This window comes from Pan paniscus, chromosome 17 (assembly GCF_029289425.2).
Source record: "Pan paniscus chromosome 17, NHGRI_mPanPan1-v2.0_pri, whole genome shotgun sequence".
Taxonomy (NCBI): domain Eukaryota; kingdom Metazoa; phylum Chordata; class Mammalia; order Primates; family Hominidae; genus Pan; species Pan paniscus.
Genome location: NC_073266.2, coordinates 91,871,712 through 91,895,675, shown reverse-complemented (window position 1 = coordinate 91,895,675; position 23,964 = coordinate 91,871,712). Strand labels below are relative to the sequence as shown.

At 36.2% G+C, this 23,964-nt stretch overlaps 1 protein-coding gene across 1 annotated transcript in view; it reads right to left on the bottom strand.

Annotated features, from left to right (window-relative positions):
- Positions 1–1,788: 1,788 nt before the first annotated feature.
- C17H18orf63 (chromosome 17 C18orf63 homolog) overlaps positions 1,789–23,964 on the bottom strand; it is a 42,887-nt gene continuing 20,711 nt past the window's right edge. Inside the window, exons 8-14 of the mRNA XM_003827296.5 lie at positions 21,859–21,968; positions 18,892–18,988; positions 18,694–18,779; positions 17,317–17,500; positions 6,717–7,739; positions 6,438–6,527; positions 1,789–4,507 (exon numbers count right to left, since the gene is read on the bottom strand). Coding sequence (XP_003827344.3) covers positions 6,471–6,527; positions 6,717–7,739; positions 17,317–17,500; positions 18,694–18,779; positions 18,892–18,988; positions 21,859–21,968 — 1,557 coding nt within the window. The 3' untranslated portion in view covers positions 1,789–4,507; positions 6,438–6,470. The remainder of the gene's footprint in view (positions 4,508–6,437; positions 6,528–6,716; positions 7,740–17,316; positions 17,501–18,693; positions 18,780–18,891; positions 18,989–21,858; positions 21,969–23,964) is intronic.

Genomic DNA, 23,964 nt, shown 5'->3' with positions numbered 1-23,964 from the left:
TTCCAGGAGCTGCCATTTCTGGGTGTGTCCCTGGGGTGATTTTCTATCTCCGCCCTCTGGATTTGTTTTCTGAAAGTCTCCATATGACTTCATGGCCCTGGCCCGGGACAATCTTCCAGTTTCTTCTGCAGTCATTCTGGTCCCAACATGAAGCTCATGCTAAACACACCAGAATCGGCATCCACTGCTCCCTAAACACACATGCATCTTCATACCTCTGCTCATTGTAGTCTTTCTCTTTGGAATGGCCTTCTTCCCATTTCTCCTGTGACCCAAATGTGTTCTTCCTTCAAGGTCCCTGGGGTACTTAATGCCAGTCAGTAAAGGAGACTGAAAAAATGCACCCAGAGATGTAAGACTATAACGGCCATGGGAGAACAGCATTTAAAGAAGGATATAATCAGAAGCAATGATATTTAGGGGAAAATGAAAATAAGGATTTAGAAAAGTCCACTGATGACTCTTCTCTAAGGAGCTGTCTGTTCTTGCGATTTCCAATTCTGGTCTCCCTTCTCTCTTAGGTCCACTCCAGTCGGGCTTCTACATCACTCCACAGAAACTGCTCCTCAGGGTAACAGTGGTCCCCATGTGTGAAACCCCATGGTCAATTCCCAGTCCTCTTCCTACTCCAAAACCCACTCCTTCTCATCGCAGTTGATGATAACCCCATGCTTCCAAGTGAGCCAATAATTTTGGTGCCATTTTAGACACCTTTCTCTCAAATCCCCAAGCCAGTGGGCTCTACCCTTCAGAATCCCCACTTCTCATACTCTCTGCTTCTACCACAGTGGTGCAAGCCATCATTGCCATCTGATTCTTGGATTCTTTTTTTTTTTTTTTTTTGAGACGGAGTCTTGCTCTGTCACCAGGCTGGAGTGCAGTGGTGATCTTGGCTCACTGCAACCTCCGATTCCCAGGTTCAAGTGATTCTCCTGCCTCAGCCTCTCGAGTAGCTGAGATTACAGGCATGTGCCACCACACCCAGATAATTTTTGTATTTTTAGTAGAGACGGGGTTTCACCGTGTTGGCCAGGATGGTCTCGATCTCCTGACCTTGTGATCCGCCCACCTCGGTCTCCCAAAGTGCTGGGATTACAGGCGTGAGCCACAGCACCCAGCCACTTCTTGCATTCTTAACTGGTGTCCCTGTTTCTTCTCACCCCCACCCCAAGTCTATTCATAACACAGCAGCCAGAAAGGTCCTGTTGAAACCTAAGTCAGATCACTTCACTTCTTTGGCCTCAACCCCATTTCAGTCAGGGTAAAGCGAATCCTCCTCTCTGCTGCTTTTACTCTAGCCTGGGCTCCCCCTGAAACATTTTGCAAACACACAGGTTGTTCCTTATGCCTGGGAAGCATATCCTTCAGATGACAACTCCATGTGCTCTCTTCGTTCAAGTCTCTGCTCAAGGAAGCCTACCCTTACTATTTATCTTACCTTACTCTGTTTATTTTTCCACTGTACTTGCCATTTTCTAATGCATTATATAATTTAATTACGTATGCTTATCATCTGTGTCTGCCTGCTAGAATGTAATTTCAGTGTTCACAGATATATTTCAAGTATCTACAATAATGGTTGCACATAGCAAATACTAAAATATGTGTCAAATGAAAGAATGAAGGACTTTTGAGAATAAAAGTTCTGTGAAGCACTAAGGACCTGAGGTAGTTTACATGGGTCCAGCAGCAAATGCATGTGAAGAAATGGAACCACAGAGGGAAAGAAATTTGTAATTTATCTAAGCCTTTCCATTCCTATATAGTCACTCTGACATATGAAAACTACATCTATTAGAAATACCTTTATTATTTTCAATTTTGAATAAGACACTATGTAGCGTACAACAACGTGAACATTTTAAACATCAAAACATAAGGACCATGACATTCTTAAATATTTATAAATACTGACTCTTCCTAAGTATCAATAAATACCCAATATATTAGCAGTTTCAGCATAATACCCCATCATATGCAATTTGAAAACAGAGCAAAATTGGTCAACTGGTTAGTCAAATAAAAGCTAGTCATTAACAAGTCCATTTTTTTTTTACCTTTTTACTACAGTAAGCAACAAATGCAAATAAAAATGTGTAATTATGATATATAATAAAAATAAAAACAAATATAGTAAGCAACCAATACTGTGAAACCTAGTATATGAGTATATGAGAAGCACTTTTGCATTCCTAGAAATATGATTCTTGGCATTTATTTTGACATTGCCATATATTTTTTAAAGTAATCGCTGATTTCTTCAGCTCCTGGACATAGGCAAACATAAAATTATTTGCTTATGGTTTTAAAATTAAAATGGTTCTAAAACTAATGCACAATTGGAATATAAGAATAATTTCTGGGGGGAGAGTGGTCCATACTGCATATAAATCACCAATAACTTACACAAAGAAGTATAATGTAGCTTTCCCTAATTAGATTTGGAATTATCTTGGCTTTCAAAAATTGCGATGTTTAAAATGAACCAAAATCTTAATTGATTTCTCTGGTGATTCTGAACACAGAAATTTGATCTAGAACCTCTTCTTGGAACATGAAATATGAAATCAACAATCTATATACCTATCTATATTAAATCTCACATATACATATATGCATATATTTTTATAACTTTCATTAGGATAAATATTGTAAGATAAAAATAAAACCTACTTTATGCAAAAAAATACACTAATATTAACATGGCAGGTTTTGCCATGTAGGTTAACATTGATCTAACTCAAGTACTATACTATATATTCTAAATTTTAGACACTAATGGAGTATAGGAGGGGCTATCAAGATTATTTATATAAAGAACTGGAAGATGTTAATACCACTTCAGCAGTGGATGTATGGTTTTCATTATTTTGCTCAGTGTAATAATAAAGTAAGTGTCCATTACCTGAGGCATAGTGACTGGGCAGTAGCAGGAAGGTGGCCTGGGAATGTATGGAACAGTGGGGAAGGCTGGTTTTAGGAATGATTACATGCTGTGGATGACTGTGCTCATCAAAAATGCATATTTACTAACGTTATTTTCACCATAGCCTCATAAACAAAATGACATACCACTCTTTATAACAGTCTACTAGATATCTATAATACAAACTTTGGAATGAGAAAAGCACACTCAAAATGGGCTTCAGACAAAATGCTTATCCTTATGAAAATGGTAAAATAATTGGGAAATAGAGATAATTCTGGAAAACAGAAATGCTTACAATAAAGGTATATAGCAAATTAACTAAACACAATTTCAGGAGCAGGAGTTACACTTAATGTTTGAAGGAGAGTTTGTGTTTACTTTTGCTTTTAATTGCAATGGTTTAGTAAAGTGGTGGAGACAATAAATCACATTTACAAAATCAGAGTTCAACTTATACTTGGATCTCTAGTGGCTATTTTTATGTAATTATTGTTTCAGTGGAATAGCCAATGAAGATTTTGGTTTCTTTTAAATATATTACAACAATTATATAATATTTTATATATCAAACATATAAAATGTTTGAAAGCCAGAATAATATTCATTGTCTGAGAAGCTTCACTTCTGTTTCTCTTTTTTTCAAATGTTAGATAATTTATTTGTAATATGGACTAGAAGGTCATTCTGGACATATGCTTCAATACATACATATCCCTAAGTCTGTGCCAGGAACCCAGAATGAATTTGCTTGAGACTAGAGCACCAGCACTCAGGGGCTCAGGCCACGGCTGTCTCATCCATTTCTGCCATGGACACAGTGTTGTCCCCACTGCCTGGCACACACAAGATGCTAATGAGTACTGGTGGAAACAGAAATCTCCACCCCAATAAAGGCTCCAGTTTTGTTGAGAAATAGCTTTTACATTTATTCAGGGCTTCCTGTTAATTTGCATATAAAAGCAAAAGTGAAATTTAGTGAGCCTGCAGAGATATAGTAGAGATCCCCAAAATGTAATATATATACACACATTCTTTTTTTCTTAAAAAATATACTATATCTTATGTTAGAAATGTATACATTTTGGTGTTTATGGGTAAAATTATATGATGTCTTGAATTTGCTTTAAAAGATTATAGCAAAAAAAAGCATGTCTGTGAGGAACAGATGAAACAGTGACAAAATATTAATAACTGGTAGATCTGGGTGATAGGTACTTCGACGTTCTTCATACTCTTATCTGTGCTTTATGTGGTTTGATAATTTCAATAAGGGCAAAATAAAGATATTTTCAACTATCAAAACTACTGTACAAGATCGTTGGATATTTTGCAAAGATCTGCAGGAGACTATTTACATGATGTTGTAATAGTGAAAAGTTGGGAAGAACTGAAGTGTCTATCAATAGGGGACTAGTTAAATACAGAAACCCACATACAACAAAATGCTATGCAAACAACAAAAAGAAACTGTCAAGTGAAAAAGGAGGTTCCACAGCAGTAAGTAGAGCTGATTTCATGGTCACAGGAGTGTGAGAGGCATCTGGAAGAGTATTCATCCTATATTCAGAATGCTCATCTCTGCAAACAGAAATTACAGATGGTTTTTTACTTTTCTCTTGAAACTGCTCTGTGCTACTCAAGTATAGGAGTATGTATTAATTTTATATTTAGGGGAAATTATTTTCTATAATGATTCCTGTTATTGGGAGCTAAATAATATATACACGTGGACATAGAGTGCAGAATGATAGACAGAAGAGTAGGGCGTTGACAGATAGAAGAAGGGAGGGGGGTGAATGACGAGAAATTACTTAATCAGGTACAATGTACATTATTCCAATGATGAATACACTAAAAGCCCTGACTTTACCCCTACAATACATGCAGGTAACAAAGTTGCACTTGTACCCCACAAATTTATACAAATAAAATATTAAAAATGTTCTCGTTATTCTTTCTACCTGATGAAATTATTTTTAAAATTTAATATTTATTGACTTTGAGACAGGGTCTCACTTTGTCATTCAGGCTGGAGTGCAGTGGCAAACACAGTTCACTGCAACCTCCACCTCCCAGGCTCAAGCAATCCTCCCACCTCAGCCCCCGAAGTAGCTGGGACTATAGGCATGCACCTCCACGCCCAGCTAATATTTCTGGCGGGGGACGGAGTCTCACTCTGTCACCCAGGCTGGAGTGCAATGGCATGATCTCAGCTCACTGCAACCTCCACTTCTCGGGTTCAAGTGATTCTTCTGCCTCAGCCTCCTGAGTAACACGTCCAAATAATTTTTTGTACTTTTAGTAGAGAAGGGGTTTTGCCATGTTGCCCAAGCTGGTATCAAACTCCTGATCTCAGGTGATCCACCTGCCTCAGCCTCCCAAAATGCTGGAATTACAGGCGTGAGCCACCATGCCCGGCCCTAATTTTTTATATTTTGTGTGGAGACAGGGTCTCACCCATGTTGCCCAGGCTGGTCTGGAACTCCTGAGCTCAAGCAATCTGCCTGCCTCAGCCTCCCAAAGTGTAGGGATTACAGGTGTAAGCCCCCCCTCCTGGATGACTTAATTTTAAAAATTGTGTCAGGACTTAAGTAGTTCAAAGTGGGAAAGTGCTATATTTCTAAAACAATATGAAACCTAGAATAGATTTCATTGATTTCTAAAAATGCAAGTAACATCTTAAAGGCACATGCATTTTTCCCTCAATCATCTACTGAGTGCATTAAAATGTTAAGATGTCAAAAAGTACATAAAATACAACATCATCACGTATATAGGAATAGACTCAAATACTTTCTGGTTAATTAAAATCAGGCTGAAAATTTTATTAGTTATAGGAAGAAATAGCAGTTGGAAAAGAAAATGTTTTCTAGTTGGTTCTTAAAGAATCTGAATTGAAAGTATTCCAATAGTTCTATGTAAAAAAATAACTTGTGGGTATTTTAGTAATATGTTTGTTCTTAGAATAGAACAGATGGCAGAACAAAATAAAATGTAATTTCCAGATGTATCATGTTGTAAATTCAGTGCCATGAACTGGGCATTATTAACTGAGTATCAAGTTTAAACATAGCCAGCACTGTAGCACTTTTGGAGTAAATTTTAACTAAATGATTAACCTTTGAAACATCATTTAAGGTTTATTATCTTGGGTAGGTATCCCAAAAAGTGGATATTGTAGTAGTTGTTCAAATCTTCTATTTTTAGATAGTCTGCTGCTGCTGTGTGAGCTCTTCCTAGTCTGCAAGGATCCCCAGAACAGAGTGAGGGGGAGCCCCCAGTGGACCATTTGCAGCCATCCCTCTTTGAAGTCATTACAAAACAGCTGCTGTGTATGGTCCTTATTCAAGGAGTGAACTGTTCCTACCATGTCCTATTTCTTTGCTGATTTTATGGTTTCAAAGAATTTAAAAGTAGCTGCTTTTTACCAAGAGGTTGGGGACCCCTAAACTTGGCAATCCCAATTCAGATAATGTAAAAACAAATCAAAAGCTATCACTTCAGTTACCTGGTAGACATTTCCTTCTTTCAGGTCCATGTTCTAAGCATTATGAATGATGAGAGATTTCTTAGGTTTTGATTTATCCGAGTCAAGTATCTGTATTAGATTGAAGAATCACATTTTGTTACAAATTAACTGCATATACTTACAGTCGCTCTAGGGTAGATATTCTGTTTATTAATTAGTATGGTTCTAAATGTTCTTGGGGAAATCATTTAAATCCTTATTTAGGGGTTTTAAAGGTCTAGCATATGATAAGTAGTGCCAGATTAATTTTTTTTTTACCTGCTTCTTAGAAGAACTGGATTGGCCATAGTGCACAGTATCGGAATGATGCTTCTTTGAAGTTTTGGAGGACTCTGGACATAATTTTCTTTTAGACCTGTGGGCTATTTTGCTTACTATCAACCTGGGGTCACTTGTACCAACTTCTTTAGCTTGATTTTCTGATTGCTGCTGTAGCAGTCGTGGATCTTCGGTTTCTCCATCTGATTCAAAAATGTGTGGCTGTCTTTTCAGTTTTAGTGACCCATGGCTTTTCCCTAAAATTTGTGTTATACCTTTGCCTGTTAAATTTTCTTTTCCTTTCATTTGGAAGTCAACAGCACTTTTTGCCACCCCTAAATTGTTATTTGACACCACAAATACTGCACTATTAGATAGTTGCTTATTTTTGTTTAAACTCACAGTCGATTTTCCACGAGAAGAGGGAAATTTTGTCATATTTTCAGAAGACTCTGTATTTTTTTCTTGCAGAGGTCTGGAATTCTCCTGATTTAAATTGTTAGCAGCCTGCATCTGAATGTTACTATTATAACGGTTTTTTATAGCTGGACCTAAATTCAGTTTGTCATGCTGGATCATACTAGTTTTGAGTGAAAACAATTTAGATTGTGTCACATTATGCTGTTTTCTTTTTGGGCTGCCAAGTACTGAGGTATTTTTGTTCATTTGTAACAATCTATTTTTGAAAACTGGTACAAACTTAGGGGTGATGTTGCTTTGGCAACTAAGATTTGTGTGCTGAACTTGAGTATTTCCTCTGTTGGGCATTAATACTTCTGAATGTACTTGTGGAGCCCTGATAGACAGGGATTTCTTTCTACCCTGAACAGACTCTGGCTGGAGATGCAAAGCTGAGAAAATGCCTGATGTTGGCTGGCTGACTGAAAGCTCCACCTTGTGGTCCACTGCTACTGAACATGGTAGAAGACTTTGAGCACAGGCAGGCTTTCTGGAAGTGGCTTGAGTCAGAGATGCCCTAAGCATTTTTTTAGTGGTCAAATTGGGTGGCTTGACTTTGTGTTCCTGAAAGGATAGAGATTAAAAAAAAATTAAAAATGTTAATAATGTCCTTAATGGAAAAGAAATAAAATATAAAGTATCATCCAAATAAGAATATAAAGCAACACTATGATTTACAGAACAGGTAAAGAAAAACAAAATAAAAATGAGCCTTCTGGTGGAAATGTGTACATTTCTTATGGTTTGTATCCTCCTTTAGATACTATCCAAGATACTATCTTAAGATAAAGGTATATACTACATTTCATATAAATCTACCATAAAAACCATTCACACAGCTACCCACTGTCCTCCAAACATGCTCATGCTGCTGCCTTGCTCACTGAACAAGGTATGACCTCCTTCAGATACTCAAAGTCCCACCTTCTCCCACCCATCAATCTACCACAGAGTGGCTGTTTTTCTGTCAACTCTCCAAGGATCTGCTATCAATTAAATAATATTTGTCACAAAAAAATAGTACAAGGTAAGCTCTCTTATCTTTTAGTGTACATATTCCATCTTCCTAAGTAGGTACCAGATTCTTGGAGGGTAAGAATCATGACTTATTTACTCTTATATCCTTCACAGTTACTAAAAATCCTTGTTGAAAGAAATTAATGAAGAGGTGGCTGCATCTATACTGGGCCTTTAGGAATAAGTGGGATTTTGACTACAGGGAAGGCGCTATCTGTGTCTTAATCATGTTTACTTTTTCACTGCCTACCACAGTGCCTGGTACGTGGTAGCAATTCAGCAAGTATTTGTCAAAGAAATTTGTCAGATACATTAAAAAGAGCCAAGCGTTTACAGTCTTTTAAAGATGAACTGTGGATACACACACACATACACATAAATAATATAAAATTTACCATTTTAACCATTTTTAAGTGAACAATTCAGTGACTTTAAGTACATTTACCACTGTACTGTGTTATATAACCATCAATACTGTTTCCAAAAATTTTTTTTCATTCCAAACAGAAACTTTGTACTCTGTAAATAGTAATTTCCTGTTTCCTCTTCCTTCTAGCCCCTGGTAACCTCTATTTTACTTTCTATTCTATGAATTTGCCCATTCTAGGTACCACATGTAAGTGGAATCATACAATATTTGTCTTTTTATGTCTGGCTTATTTCATTTAGCATAATGTTTTCAGGATTCATTTATATTGCAACATGAGTCAGGATTTATTCCTTTTAATGACTGACTATTCCACTGTACTTATATAGCATATTTTATCCACTCATCTCTTGGTGGAAGTATTGTCTTTTAAAGTACATATCTTGTCCTGTTGTCTGTAAAAGAGTGATAGGTAGCAATAACCTGAAACACTGAACACCAAGTTCTTTTCTCACTTTCCCCATCAAAACACAGGTTCACAGCTTGAAATAAACATTTTAAAACTGCTAGGAATAATATGCAAACTTGAATGACTGGTTTTTCTCTCCACTACTGGAGGTTCCATTGTTGAATTAGGTTGAGAAGAGAATAGGAAGGATTTTGGGAAATCAGAGTTGGAAATAGGCACAAGTAAGAGACTAATCCAATTATCTATTAGGCATAAACAAATCACACCAACATTTAGTTGCTTAAAACCAATAATAATTATGTTATCATCTCTCACTATTCTGGGGGTTGGCTTGGCTTAGTTTGGCATCTCTCATGCTGTGTGGTTAGATACTCTGCAGCTGGAGTCACCTTGGAGTCACTTCCTCTTTCACATGTGATGCGTGATGCTGGCTGTTGGCTGGAATGCTGACAGGCAGTCTCTTCCTGTGCTGGGGATCTCTCACAGATTGGGTTCCAAGAACAAATGTCCCCAGAAAGACCAGGTGGAAGCTGTTTCTCCTAAAGACCTAGCCTCAGGGTATGTTGCATCACTCTGTCATAGGGACATCCAGACTCAAGAGAACGAGACCCATACCTCAATGGGAGGAGTATTGTCCCATGACCAAAATGATGTGGAGAAGGAAACTCCAGGAAACTTAGTTCCATAATACTTAAGTTGACATAATAGAAAGTCATTATAGAGGACAATACTCCTCCTTCCATGTTGACTATTCTTGGGAAAAACGGAAAGTCCCCAAGAAAATACTGAGTGAGATTTGGGGGCGATGCTGAAAATAGGTGATTGGGATTCATTTCTTATCTGGAGATTACTTCAGTTGGAGGCTTACCCATGCCACCAGGGCAAGAAGACACCCCGTCTTAGTTTCTTTTGGCTGCTATAACAAAGTAGGTAGTTTATAAGCAACAGTTTTGGAGGCTGGGAAGTCCAAGATCAAGGCAAGTCTCTCTTGGGCCTTTTAAATAAGAGCACTAATCCTGTTTAGCACAGCTCTACCCCTATGACCTAATCACCTCCCAAAGACCCTACCTCCTAATATCATCACCTTGGGAGTTAGGGTTTCAACATTTAAATTTTGGAGAAACACATTCAGAGCATAGCACATCCTTCTTAATTTGCCCATTATTTTCAAGGGGTGCAAAGAAAACCCAGCTAAGTTTCATGACCCTGAATGAAGAAATACAGAAGTTAACCACGGAGGAATTACTGGCTTACTGCCCCTTGACATTGCTCAGCTGAGTGAAAAAGCATGCATCAAGAAGGGGTTTGTATTAGTTTGCTAGGGCAATGTGGTACCAAGTGCGACACACTGGATGGCCTACACAACAGAAACATATTATCTCAGTTTTAGAGCCTTGAAGTCTGAAACCAAGGTGTTGGCAGGGCTGGTTCCTGCAGAGGGCCAGGAGGAAAGGATCTGTTCCGGGCCTGTTTCCTCGGCTTGTAGATGACCATCTCCACCTTCACATGGTGTTCTTCCTCTATGTGTGTCTGTATCCAATTGCCCCTTTTCATAAGAACACTAGTCATATTGGATTAAGGGCCCACCCTACTACAGTATAACTTCATTTTAACTAACTATATCTGCAGTGACCCTATGTCAAATAAGGTCACATCCTAAGGAATTGGGGGTTAGGATTTCAGTGTATGTATCTGAGGGGTACACAATTCAACCTGTAACAGGGTTGGATATACACTTCTGGAGAGAACAGAGAGAGGAGGGAGCTGTTTTTCTGAAGACACCCTGTACAAGGGAGCTAGGGTAAAGCTAAAAAGTAACTGATAAAACCTCATATACTATCTCTGTTGAGATACCATATGAGCAGAGACCACCACCATTAAATCAACCCAGGTCAAGAAGTGAAGGTGTGAAGGCCTGCTACCCCCACACCCCACAGCCAATCTCTATGCTGTGACTGCAATGGATAGGATGGACTGGTGTTCAACCTCCATTCCACCCTCCTCCTTGTGCTCCTATACAGACTAAAGCCTGGAAATCTAAAATTTATATTTCATCTTTTGCAGCTAGGGTTTGGATGTGATTTAGAACCAGCCAATCAGATGCACTCATAAAATATTTGGAAGTAGAAGTAAGGTCAAGCCACACTTCTGTTTTTGCAGAAACGCTTAACTATGAATGCCTTTGATTTTCAGTTACAGAGTTAGCAGCTTAAGTGTAGGGGAGCAGAATGTAGGGCACTATTCTCTTGCTATAGAGTAGTCCTCAACCATTTTGGCACCAGGGACCAGTTTTGTGGAAGACAATTTTTCCGTGGACCGGGGTGGTGGGGGGGATGGTTTTGAAATGAAACTGTTCCATCTCAGATCATCAGGCATTCGATTCTCATAAGGAGCATGCAACCTAGATCCCTCGTGTACGCAGTTCACAATAGGGTTCGTGCTCCTACAAGAATCTAATGCTGCTGCTGATCTGACAGAAGGCAGAGCTCAGGCGGTAATGCTCGCTCGCTCTCCTGCTACTCACCTCCTCCTGTGTGGCCTGGTTCCTAACAAGCCATGGACCGGTAGGTCCATGACCTGGGGGTTGGGGACCCCTGCTATAGAGCATACTAGGCAAACATACCAATGCACTTCACCACATACCACTGCCCTCATCCTATGCAAGGTTTCTCTGCACAGATGCTATCGTGAGAAGAAGGGTTCTTAAATTGGATTGAAGAACGTTTCTACCTTAAAGAGATGTTTTGTCATAAGGGACTGAGTCACTTTGAAGTGTCCAGATTGAATTTTTTTCCGTTTGATGAAAAAAAGTTGAAGAATTAAAATGAATTATAGAAAAGCAAAGAACACCCACTGTTTGGACCCTTGGGTTCTATAAACTGTAGTAACATTTAAACAACATATCTACTACTTGAGATAAAAGAAACATAGGCAGATTCATATACGTTATTTGTATTCGAACATAAAACTGTACTAGAATATGTGTGTGGTATATGAAATATGTTTATATTCACACACTGTTTCTTCTTCAGCTGTCTTTTGGAAATATACATATGGTGAACATAATTTCCAGAAGTTTCTTTTGCTCCCTAGCCTAGACTGTCAATATATTATTTACTCATTCTTTCAATTTTTAAGATAAAGTAAATAGCTCAAAGGGGGAAACCTCTAGGTTTATATTCAAATTTATAAAAAGACTACAAAAGAGCCTATGTAAACAGCAGATGAGATGATAAATAATTCACAGAACTTAAATATACTTAATAGTCAACAAACTACAGCTTTGTGAAGTCGCAAGCCAACAAAAAAAAATGCTTTATTATATCATTATCATTATTCTGCCAAGTGTCATTGGCAAATGCAACTTGGTTGAATTTTAATTTCTAGAATTTATATACAACTTATGTAACTTTATACATTAACATAACATTATAGAAGAAGGCCAAAAGCTTGAACTTAGATATGAACGAATATTTCACAGAAGCTTAATATTAAAGCAATAATTAAATGAAAATGAAACTTGAGAAATGACAAAGATGACTAATCAAAAGTGTTTTATCGATCAAAATTTGGTTCAGTGCATTGCACCACCTCAGTGTATTTCTTGCTTCAAGTTGAATCAGAATTCAGTCAAGCTTAGATATAACCACAGGTTTATAGGACATATGGGTTTTTGAAGAATATTTTCTTTAAGTGACATGACACAACAAGGAAGTAGTCAAATTCAGAATACGGGACATTCTCCAGGGAAAACAATCAGTTTTCTAGCAAATAACTGGCCTAAATAAAAGGGGAGAGAGTTTGAGATGTTACAGAATAAAGAGATTTAAGAGACATACATAAAATTATGTGGACATTTTTTTGGATTCTGATTTAAATAAAACTCCTAAAAATAAGTCTGTGTGAGACAAATGGGGAACTTCAGTGTGAACTAGTACTTAATAGATATTAAGAAACTATTGTTAATTCTGTTAGGTGTAATAATAACATAGGGGTTATATAAAAATATTTTGAAATGAGAGAGAATGTACACCATAGTCTTTACAGGTAAAACACTATATCTGGGATTGGTTCCAAAATCCCCCAGTTTACTCCCTATCCAAAAATATGTCAAGGGGAAACTAGATGAGAAGCACACGAGAGGTGATTATACTAATTTCCTTTATGTATCTTTGACATTTTCTATATGTTAAAAAAAAACAAGTTTGACTAAGGATTCCTAATTTTTTTAAGCTGGCTGAGTTTTATCAAGTAGTCTGATCAATTTATTTTCCATTTTTTAAATTTATGCCTTTTACACTGCATGAATCTTAGAGTTAACATGTATATGGTCTAGTAATAACAACTTACTGAGAGCTCACCAAGAAACTTTTCTATGTGTTATCTCATTTAGTCCTAAAAACCCCTCTGAAGTAAGTACTGCAAAAGACATGACCCCCTTCAAAGGAAGGACTTACTGCCTCTGGTAGAGTGCTGTCAGCAGAAATAGGTTACAGAGGGCCAATGCCCAAGGATGTGCCTGTTTCAGGGTGGCCCAAATCCAATGACAGATACAGAAAGGGTTATAAAGGCCTGGCTATCTGGACCAGTGCAGAACAACTCTGATGGGCCATTTTAGTCTCAGAGCTCCTCAGAAGAGTGGCCAAGGCCATCTGGTGTCTGCTTTGTTTTTGACTTCTCCCTTTCTCCACTCTTGCTTCCTCTCTGCCTTCCACAGGTATTGTTTCCAACGGCAGTCCCTAACAAACATCATTTGACTAGACCACCTCAGAATCAGCTCCTAGAGAACCGAATCTGTGACAAGTTTTATCATTACCACCGCTAGCCTCTGCCTCATTTTACAACTGAGGAAACTGGGGCACACAGAGATCAAATAACTTGTCCCAAATTATACAATTAATAAGAGGTTCAAATTCAGGCAGCCTGTTTCTAGAGCTTGAGCTCTTAGCTACAAATATAAACTTTTTCCAATTACCGGACTAAGAATCTTGGGTTTCAATTCTAATTCTGCAATGCATTTAACTGTGTGGCTTTGGTTAAATTATTTGGATGTTCTGAGCTTCGGTCTCCTCTTCTGCAAAATTGAGTGAATTCTTTATCCAAAGATCAATTTTGATTATTAAATGAAATGATACACATAAAAGCAGCTGGCATGCAGAAAGCACTCAATAGAATTGAGTAGGATAAATTCTTATTGTAAGGAACAATATAAAACCATAACTTCCAATTAAGTGTTATTTTACACTTATGAAGCAAATTTTAACGAGTACATTGTTCTGATTAACTATTTTTAAAACAGACATGGGCTGGAAATCTTAAGTATTCCAGAAATATATTCAATAAACATGCATGATGTAACAACGTATCTTCTTCCAGATTCTTTAGGTTCATATTTGGCCAGCAACTTTAAAAAATATTATGTCTGGACAAAACTTTAATACTATTTTAAAGATGTCAATGGGCATTTGTCCACTCACTCTCCCTTCTAAGGAGATGACCTTGCCTGTAGGCCTTTGTATCTAGATTGTCAGGTTTTTGTACAATTTTTCTCTAACTAACAGTAGGAGGAGTTGACCCCTGACCAGGAAGATAAACAACTCTCAATTCTAAATTTACATGTATATAATATTGTGGTCTCAGAATACATAAAGCAAAATCTGAAAGTAGGAAAAGTGATAAATCCACATCATGTTGGGAGATTAGAACACACTTCTCAGCAACTGACTGACAGGTCATAATGTATTTAAGCCAGAAACATAAGAAAAAGATAGCTAGAAAATTCCCATATCTTAGAAAGTTAATAAATACATTTTAAAATAATTCATGTAATTAATACATTTTGAAGTAATTTATGTATAGGAAGTACAAAAGACTTCCCTATACATAAAAATATAAACTGTTATTGAGATAAATTAAAGAATATATATTTAATATGTGGAGAAATATACAATATTCTTAGATTGTAAGACTCAATGAAATTCCCATCAAAATCCCAGCATGCTCTCTCTGTCTCTCTCTATGTGTGTGTGTGCACGAGTGTGTCTGTGTCTATGTGTAAGTTGACAAGTTGAAACTCAATGTGTAAGGAAATGCACGGATCAATAGATAAGATGCTTTATCAGATTTCAAAAATCTTATAAAATTTAAGATTAAAACACTATAATAAATATAAAATTTAAGATTACATAATTAAGATAATTCTAAAAGCATGGTGCTGGTGCTAGGATCAACAAACTGACCAGAGAAAGAGATTAAAGAGGCCTGAAACAATACCATACACACAAAGACACTGGATTTATGACAAAGGTAGTGCTGCAAAGTACTGAGGGGAGAAAAACTATTGGGGAAAAAGTACTGGGGTAAGAATTGTGTTTTTTATTTTTGGCTTGGACATATGGATATCCATATTAAAGAAATCTGACTCCCTACATCACATTACAAAAATAAATTCCAACTGCATTGCAGATCTAAATGTGAATGCAAAACAACCTTTTATTGGATGATATTAGAGGAGAATACCTTCATGACTTTGGGTACAGAAAGATTTTTTAAACAGGGTACAAAAAGTAGCAACCATAAAGAAAAAGACTGATCATTTTGATTATAAATTAGGACCTGCTGCCAAAAGATACTATTAAGACACCAAGACACCTTTAAGAGAGAAAGCATGTTATAGAATGGAAGAAGATAATTATGTATAACTGATGAAAAACTTGTATCTGGCTTATGTTAAAAATACATATAAATCAATAAAAAAACAAACAAACACATAACACAGTAGAAAAATGAAAGAATGGCATTTCAAAAAAATCCAAATGGCCAAAATACATGTGAAAAGATGTTCAATTTCATTAATAATCGGGAAAATGCACATTAAAAACACACAGTAATAAATACACCTATCAGAAGGGCTGAAATTCAAGACCAACAATACCAAAAATGGGCAAGGATGTGAAGCAGCATAAATTCTCCTATACTGCTTTGGGGCAGAGGGGAATACAGATTGGTTAGGGAAATAGTTTGGTGTAGCCAGCAAAGTTGGAAATACCCATACCAATTCTACTCCTGGAGGTTTCATGTACATGAGCACCAGCAGACATATACAAGAATGTTCATCACAGTATTACTAGTAATAGCCCCCAAAGAGAAACAATCCAAATATTCATCAATAATATTCTGAATAAATTGCAGCATAATCACATAATAAAATGCTACATATAAAGGAAAAAAAACCGACTATAGCTAAGTGGAGCAACATGGATGAATGTCACAAACATGATGCTGAGCCTAAAAAGCCAGGCACAAAGGAATACATACTCTATGATTTATTTTACATGAAGTTCAAAAGCATGCAAAATGAAATATGATGTTTAAGGACACATACTTAGTTGATAAAAACGAAACAAGGAATAATTTCCATAGTAGTGGTCACCTTTTGGGAGGAGGAAAGGAGTTATGACTAGGAAGGTGTTAAGTAGGAGGCTCCTAAGTCCTGGCAAGGTTCTATGTTTCATCTGTGTGATAGTTACATGGACGTTTGATATTCATTAAGCTACACAGTATTACTTTTCTATATGTGTGTCATATGTCACCATAAGAATAGATTTTAAAAATGCAGAGGAGACAAACTCAGTAGAAAACACCCTCCCTCCCCGATAGTTTCCAGCCTCAGTAAAAATAAAAACCGTGAATCTGATTTCAAGTTAAGTCTTCAACAGCTTTGTTCTGACAAACTCTGAGATGCAGGCCAATCCCCATATGGCCATTTCATCTTTAACTTGTCCATTAGCAGACAGCCAATTATATTAATTTCTTAATGAAATCAGACAGGAGCCAGACACTAGCCCTCTGTTTTCCTTATACAGCAGGGATCATACTTCAATCTCTAAGTGGTTCCATAGAAGCCCCAACTTACTTGATTTGGTGAGGGGCAGGCATCTTACCTTCCATTTAACTGAACTTGTACTGTCAGCACAGTATCTCCAAATAAATACTCTTCATAAAACTCTGTCTCTTTAATCTCCAATAACCCAACTCATTTATATCCTTGATGTAGGTGAAACATTTCAGTAAACAACTACTACTATAATACCGTGTTAAATATAATAATAATAACAAATGACTAAGTATAGTAATAATAATAACAAATAGTTTTAGGGAAACATTGAACTGAGAGAAAAGAATTACTGCACACTGGGTTGGGTGTTCCACCCCAGAAGACAAGAGATTCAAGTAAAATAGATGGATAGTATGTCTTGGAGAACTAGATAGGACAAGAGATCTCTTACCTGTATATTAGGTTTAGTTAGTTCTTGTGTGTAGTAGCATGGTTTACTTGTCATCTTTATGGGAAATCCACATATATGGGGCAGTTTAGATTTTAAATCTGAAAGGAAACTTTTCAACACAACTTCTGAATCTACCCTTGGAAAGAACTGCATGGGCTGACTTCTGATGCAACTGAGAGGATATCTGAACAATGTTAAAGAACAATGTCTGATTTTATTACATAAGAGGCAGAAATTTATAAGGGATTTTAAAAAGTATTAAAATAGCAATGTTAAAAAGGCACACATAAATATATCTTAACTCTTTTATATTGCTTATCTGATACCATCCACAGCTGAAAGTATGTTTTCTCACAGGGATCTTCATTCCTTCTATTCTAACATTCCAAATCAAGACAATTCATAATATCTTACTATATGGCTTTCTAAATGGAAGGGCAACTATGATATTCCAAAAACGATTTATAAGGAAGATACTATAAGCCTTACCAATTACAAAATAAGTATTATAATAAACAATGAACAGGTTGCACCTCCAAAAACAGTTAAAAATTCAGGACAGAGAAACAACACATATAGATTGTATTCAAGCTGCAAAAGCAGTTCTTTGAGAAAGCAGTTACTTTTTCTGATGAAACATTATTCTGTAGATTTTGAATAACATGTTGGCATCTAATGAAATAAAATAACTGATGTATGTTAACCTCAGTTTTACTATTAAAATAAGTTTGGCTTAGGAAACAAAGAATGCAAAAAGACAACACTGAGGCTCTTCCTTCTTCCATTTTTAAACTCCAGCAGGTCAGAAGATAGAAATGGTGAAATCAGTACTAAGATTTAAGAGTTTCGCCTGAGCACTTATGCTCTTCTCGTGTGTATATTTCGATTTTAAAAAATATTGTTTAAAAGATATTTTCTTAAGTCAATGGGGTGCAATTAAGTATAAGTCAAATCATCGAAAATTTGCCTATAAAATTAGATAATCTCCTCAAAAGAAAAATCTTGTTTTTGTTTACAACCTAAGCTTTTAATTCAACCCTTTCAATTGTATCTGAAATGCCACTGGAGGGAGCACTTGGCTAAGGAGAATCATGATTGCTTTCTTACTTTCTAAGTACACATTTTTTTCTAACTTTTCTAAATTGTTGAAATGGTGTTTAAGGAAAATATCCTTATTGAGCTCATCCTCAAATAAAAATAGGAAGATATTCTAAGCAAACCAGAAACACTTGTTCAGATAAGAAGTAGGAGGAAATGTACCATAGTTTCAGTTAGACACAGAGAAAGAAGGTTGAAAAGTATGACATGAGAGTGGGAGCAAAACTAGATTATAAGGTGGGCAGACAGCATCTGCTTCAGTTGGTGTGTAAAGGATATGTGAAGGTCCTTTCTCCGAGCATTTTGAAATAGATGTTGCAGTATATTTTAATTTTTCCACAATCATCTGGAAGTTTATAGCCATACTAAAAATTAAGCACAAAATTTTAAATATCTTGGAGAAAGCTAAACTTAGGTTAAGTTACAATAAACAAAAATCAAATAACTTCTAATGTAACATATATTTCCATTCCTTACCACGGCATCCCAGTATCTCTGGAAATCTCCATATGAGTGAAAAGGACAGGCAGCGGGGATGGCATGAAAAATATTTATAATTTGTCCCATTTTCATACTATGAAAAATGAGAGGAAGCTATTATGAGCCAATGCTTAAATATAGTTTAATAAGTCAACTACATGATTTAGAAAGTGTTCAAAAAAGATTCAACAACTATCTCACTAGCTATATATAGTAAACTAAACATCTCAAGTTTCAAACACGTTGTACTAAATCTTTTTATTTTGCTTTAATTGACAAATAAAAATAGTATATATTATTTATCATGACATATTTCAAAATATGTATACATTGTGGATTGCTAAGTCGAGCTAATTAACATGCATTTACTCACATACTTTTTTTTTTGTGGTAGACCACTTAAAATGTGCTGTTAGTGCTATTATTTATTTTTTGAGACAGTGTCTCGCTCTGTTGCCCAGGTTGGAGGGCAGTGGTGCAATCTCAGCTCATGGCAACCTCTGCTTCCCAGGTCCAAGCCATCGTTCAAGCGATTCTCCTGCCTTAGCCGCCAGCTGGGATTACAAGCATGCACCACTATGCTCAGCTAATTTTTGTATTTTTAGTAGAGACAGGGTTTTGCCATGTTGGCCAGGCTGGTCTCAATCCTGGCCTCAGGTGATCTGCCTGCCTTGGCCTCCCAAAGTGCTGGGATTACAGATGTGAGCCACCTCACCCCTTCTTAGTGATTTTTAATATGTATGTAAAAAAAGTAATTGCGATTTTTGCCATTACTTTCAATAGCAAAAACTGCAATTACTTTTGCACCAACCTAATACATTTTTATTAACTATAGTCACTATGCTGTACAATAGATCTTTTGAAGTTATCCTTCCTATATAACTGAAATTTTGTATCCTTTCACCAACATCTCCCCAATCCACTCCTTCACTCCCACCTACCCAGCCCCAGTAAGCACTATTCTACTCTCTGCTTCTGAGAGTTCAATTGTTTTAGAGTCCACAAGGAAGTGAGGTCATAAGGTATTTGTCTTTCTGTGCCTGGCTTATTTCATTTAACATAATATCCCTTAGATTCATCCATGTTGCAAATGACAGGATTTCCTTCTCTTTTAAGGGTGACTACTATTCTATTTGTGTATATACCACATACTTCTTTATCCATTCATCTGTTGCTGGGCACTTAGGTTGATTCCATATCTTGGCTGTTATGAATAATGCTGAAATGAACATGGGGGTGCAGATATCTCTTCAACATACTGATTTAATTTCTTTTGTATGTATCACCAGTAGTGGGATTGCTAGATCATAAGATAGTTCTATTTTTAATTTTTTGAGGAACCTCCATACTGTTTTCCATGATGGCTGAACTAATTTACATTCTCATCAACAGTGTGCAAGTGTTCCCTTTTCCCCACATCCTTGCCAGTATTTGTTATATTTTGTCATTTTGATAATAGCCATTCATCAGGTATGAGGTGATCTCTCATTGTGACTTTAATTTGCATTTCCCTGATGATTAGTGGTGTTGAGCATTTCTTCATACACCTGTTGGTCACTTAAATATCTTCTTTTGAGAAATGTTATTCGAGGGCTTTGCCCATTTTAAAATCAGGTTATTTGTTTTCTTGCTATTGAGTTATTTGAGTTCCTTATATACTTTGGATAGTAGCTCTTTATCAGATGTACGGTTTACAAATATTTTCTCTCATTCTGTAAGTTGTCTCTTCACTCTGTTGACTGTTTCCTTTGCCATATAGAAGCTTTTCAGTGATGTAACCACATTTGTCTATTTTTGCTTTTGTTGTCTGTGCTTTTTCACAGATACGTAGTTTTCAGTGTACAGGTCTTTCACCTCCTTGGTTGTTAAATTTATTGCTAAGTATGTTTTTGGTAGCTGTTACAGACAAAATTATTTTCATTGATTTCTTTTATAGATAGTTTGTTGTTAGTATATAGAAATGCTACTTTTTTATGTGATTTTGTATTCAACAACTTTACTGAATCTGTTTATTAGTTCTAACAGTTTTTTTGTGGAGTCTTTAGGGTTTTCTATACATAAGATCATGTCACCTGCATACAGCAACAATTTAACTTCTTCCTTTACAAGTTGGATGCCTTTTATTTCTTTCTCTTGTCTAACTGCTCTAGCTAGGACTTCTAGTACTATGTTGAACAGAAATGGAGAGAGTGGGCATCCTTGTCTTGTTCCTGATTTTAGAGAAAAAAGCTTTCAATTTTTCACTGTTGAGTATGATGTTAGCTACAGGTTTGTCATATATGGCCTTTATTTGTATTATATTTTAACAACTAGAATTACTAGAAAAAACTAAATTAGATTTTTGTAAACAACGTGCCAATTGTAAGCACAAAATAATGACTAATAAATTTTTCCACCCAAAGATATTGCTGGTAATTGTTAGACTTTAGGGAAAAGTCTGTAAAGAGGGTCAAACCTATGTTTTCTACCTACCTCCTCCCAGCTTCAATGATTGAATTATTATGTGTATGCTACTGAAGTTCTTTTTCCTAAGCAATTTAAAATTTTATCCCAATAGTCCTGCTTGTACTAGTAACAAATTATTTTTTCCTGAAAATAGTACAAACTCAAAACTCAGCTCATATCAAATTATAATGAATCATTATTAGATACAAGTTTATGAGGTTTTATTAATATTATTTTGATAGTTTTCATTTTATAATGAGAAATTTAGAAATATTACCTTTTTTGAAACTAGATCTAATAAGATGTGAATATATAATAAAATTATTAATTTGATAAAGAAAATTCATGGCTTTTGTAAATATGATAATATTGTTTCAATACCTTTGTGAAGTCATAATTCAGTATTTTAAAATTCACCAAAATAGTTTATACTTTTACACATATCAATGTTAAGAAAGCAAAATAAGGGAAACCACCATATTTTGAACCCACCCTAGATATTACAAATTGAAATCTCACCTTGGCAAAACGTAGCACCAGTTGCTTAAAATGGAATGTCTCTCAATGACAGCATGCTTGTTAGCATGAAAATCCTTTATAATACTCTGGGAAATCTCAAACTCTTTTAGCTTTTAATAGAAATAAGATTTGTAAGTCCTCAAATCATTTGGCAAAAAAGGAAACATTTTAAAAGACACATATTTGTTACACACAAACAGTAGGTTATAAAGTAGATTTAAAGTCTTAAGTTACATTGAATCATGCATAACCACTTTACATAAGTAGTCAAAGTTGCAGCTCACCCTGCTTCTCCTTTATACAATATATGAAGTATTTCATGCTTTCCCTCTTACCATCCAAGCCCAAACTCCTATTTTGCAGTGATTTTAGTTGGTTTTCAGGTGTTTTTTTTAATTATGTTAATTTGCAGGAAGTTGAATCTCTTCCAAAGGAAGGTGTTCATATTTTAAAATAATAGCTTTTAACCTCAATTGTTTTTTTAAATGGAGGATGAGTAAGGGAATTATACCTCCATCTGGTCTTTTGGAGGAGAAAAGACAGAGCCAATGCTCCAGTCTCCTTTTATACCCCTCCCAGCTTCCTAGAACACTTTCTTCCCTGTTCCTCAAGTGTCCTCCCTGTAGGGCATTTTGGCTTGTATTTAACCTACAAGAGTTTGCCAATTACAGCTCTCTTACCCTGGAAAATCTCCCTGAGAGGCACTGTTCCAGTTAGCCAAAGATATAAAGAGACCTCAAGGAGGGTGAAAAAATAAAGTATTAATGGGTGAAAGGACACTATATTAAGATTAGACAGAATGATTCATAAACCCTTACCCCATTCTTAACCAACCACCTAACATCTTTTGGGAAACAATGTTCTAACTTCGCTGCCTACTACTTTTCAAGGAAGTCCAACTAAACTGGACAACTTTTTATTGCCTGGACTCCTACCAATAAGGTCCTAATGCCTGTATCTAGACCCATCTTCTCCATGTCCAGTGACTGATCCTTCTCTGAGTTCCTATGTCATTCATTAAGACTAATGGAAATGGAGGAGCAGGGAAGAGCAGAAAACATGAATGCAGGAAGAGGAAGATAAGATATGCTAGTTACGTTGTGAGGTAAAAGAGCAAGGACACGCAGAATGAATAAGGACACATATTTTCCTGTGCACAAGAGATAAATCTTGCACTGTGATGTACTGTGCTTAAGAGATCAGTTGCCTGAAATGTGTGATAAAAACATGGTTAGAGGAGGCATGGTTATGAATGTCAGAAAAGACTGGTTGCAGAGGGAGGACTAAACTGAGAGAAAACAGAACTTAAAATTGAATTCACAGAAGGTAGATATCAGGTTCAAATGTTTAAAGTTTATGGGTTCCCACATACACCTACTTATACAGCTTGAGTATACATCCTCTGGGTACTTTCTACAGTATTCAGAGACTCAAGTCGATTGCTGCAGGGACCTCAATAAGTACCAGTACTTATTGTTTACATTGGTCTTTCTCAACACAGATTAAAGACTGGCAAAGCACCCAGCTGTTCACCATATACTCCAAGAGACTGCGAATGCTAACCCTTTGTATTTCTTTATTTAGCAAATATTTATAAAGTGCCCTTATATGATGACCAAAACCATACTGAAAAGCAGGTATTCAATAAATATTATTTTCTCCTTATAACGCCAATCTGAAGAATTTAGACTTAATTTTCTCTAGGCAATGTTGAAATACTAAAGATATTTAGGCTGGGGACCTTTGTTTTAGAAAGTGAACTCTGTTGACATTGTAAGGAAAAATTAGATAATAAACTTGAAGGAGAAAGGCTGGAAACAAGGCCCATATGGAGACTGGTTTAATAGTTTAAGTAAAAAAAGAGAGTCTGAATTAGAGCAACCTAAATGGAGGCAGAGAGATGTCCATTTCAGAGACCACAGTAGGCTATTAAAGACTAACTGGAAAGAGAAAGTGAGAAAGAGGGAAAGCCAAGGATGATTCTGAAGTCTTTAGGTAGGTAAATTATTGACTGCTGATGCCACTAATGAAAAGAATAATTACACAGGAGGAACAGATTTGGGGTTGAGGAAGGTGACAAATAAATACATTCAGTTTTAGACATAA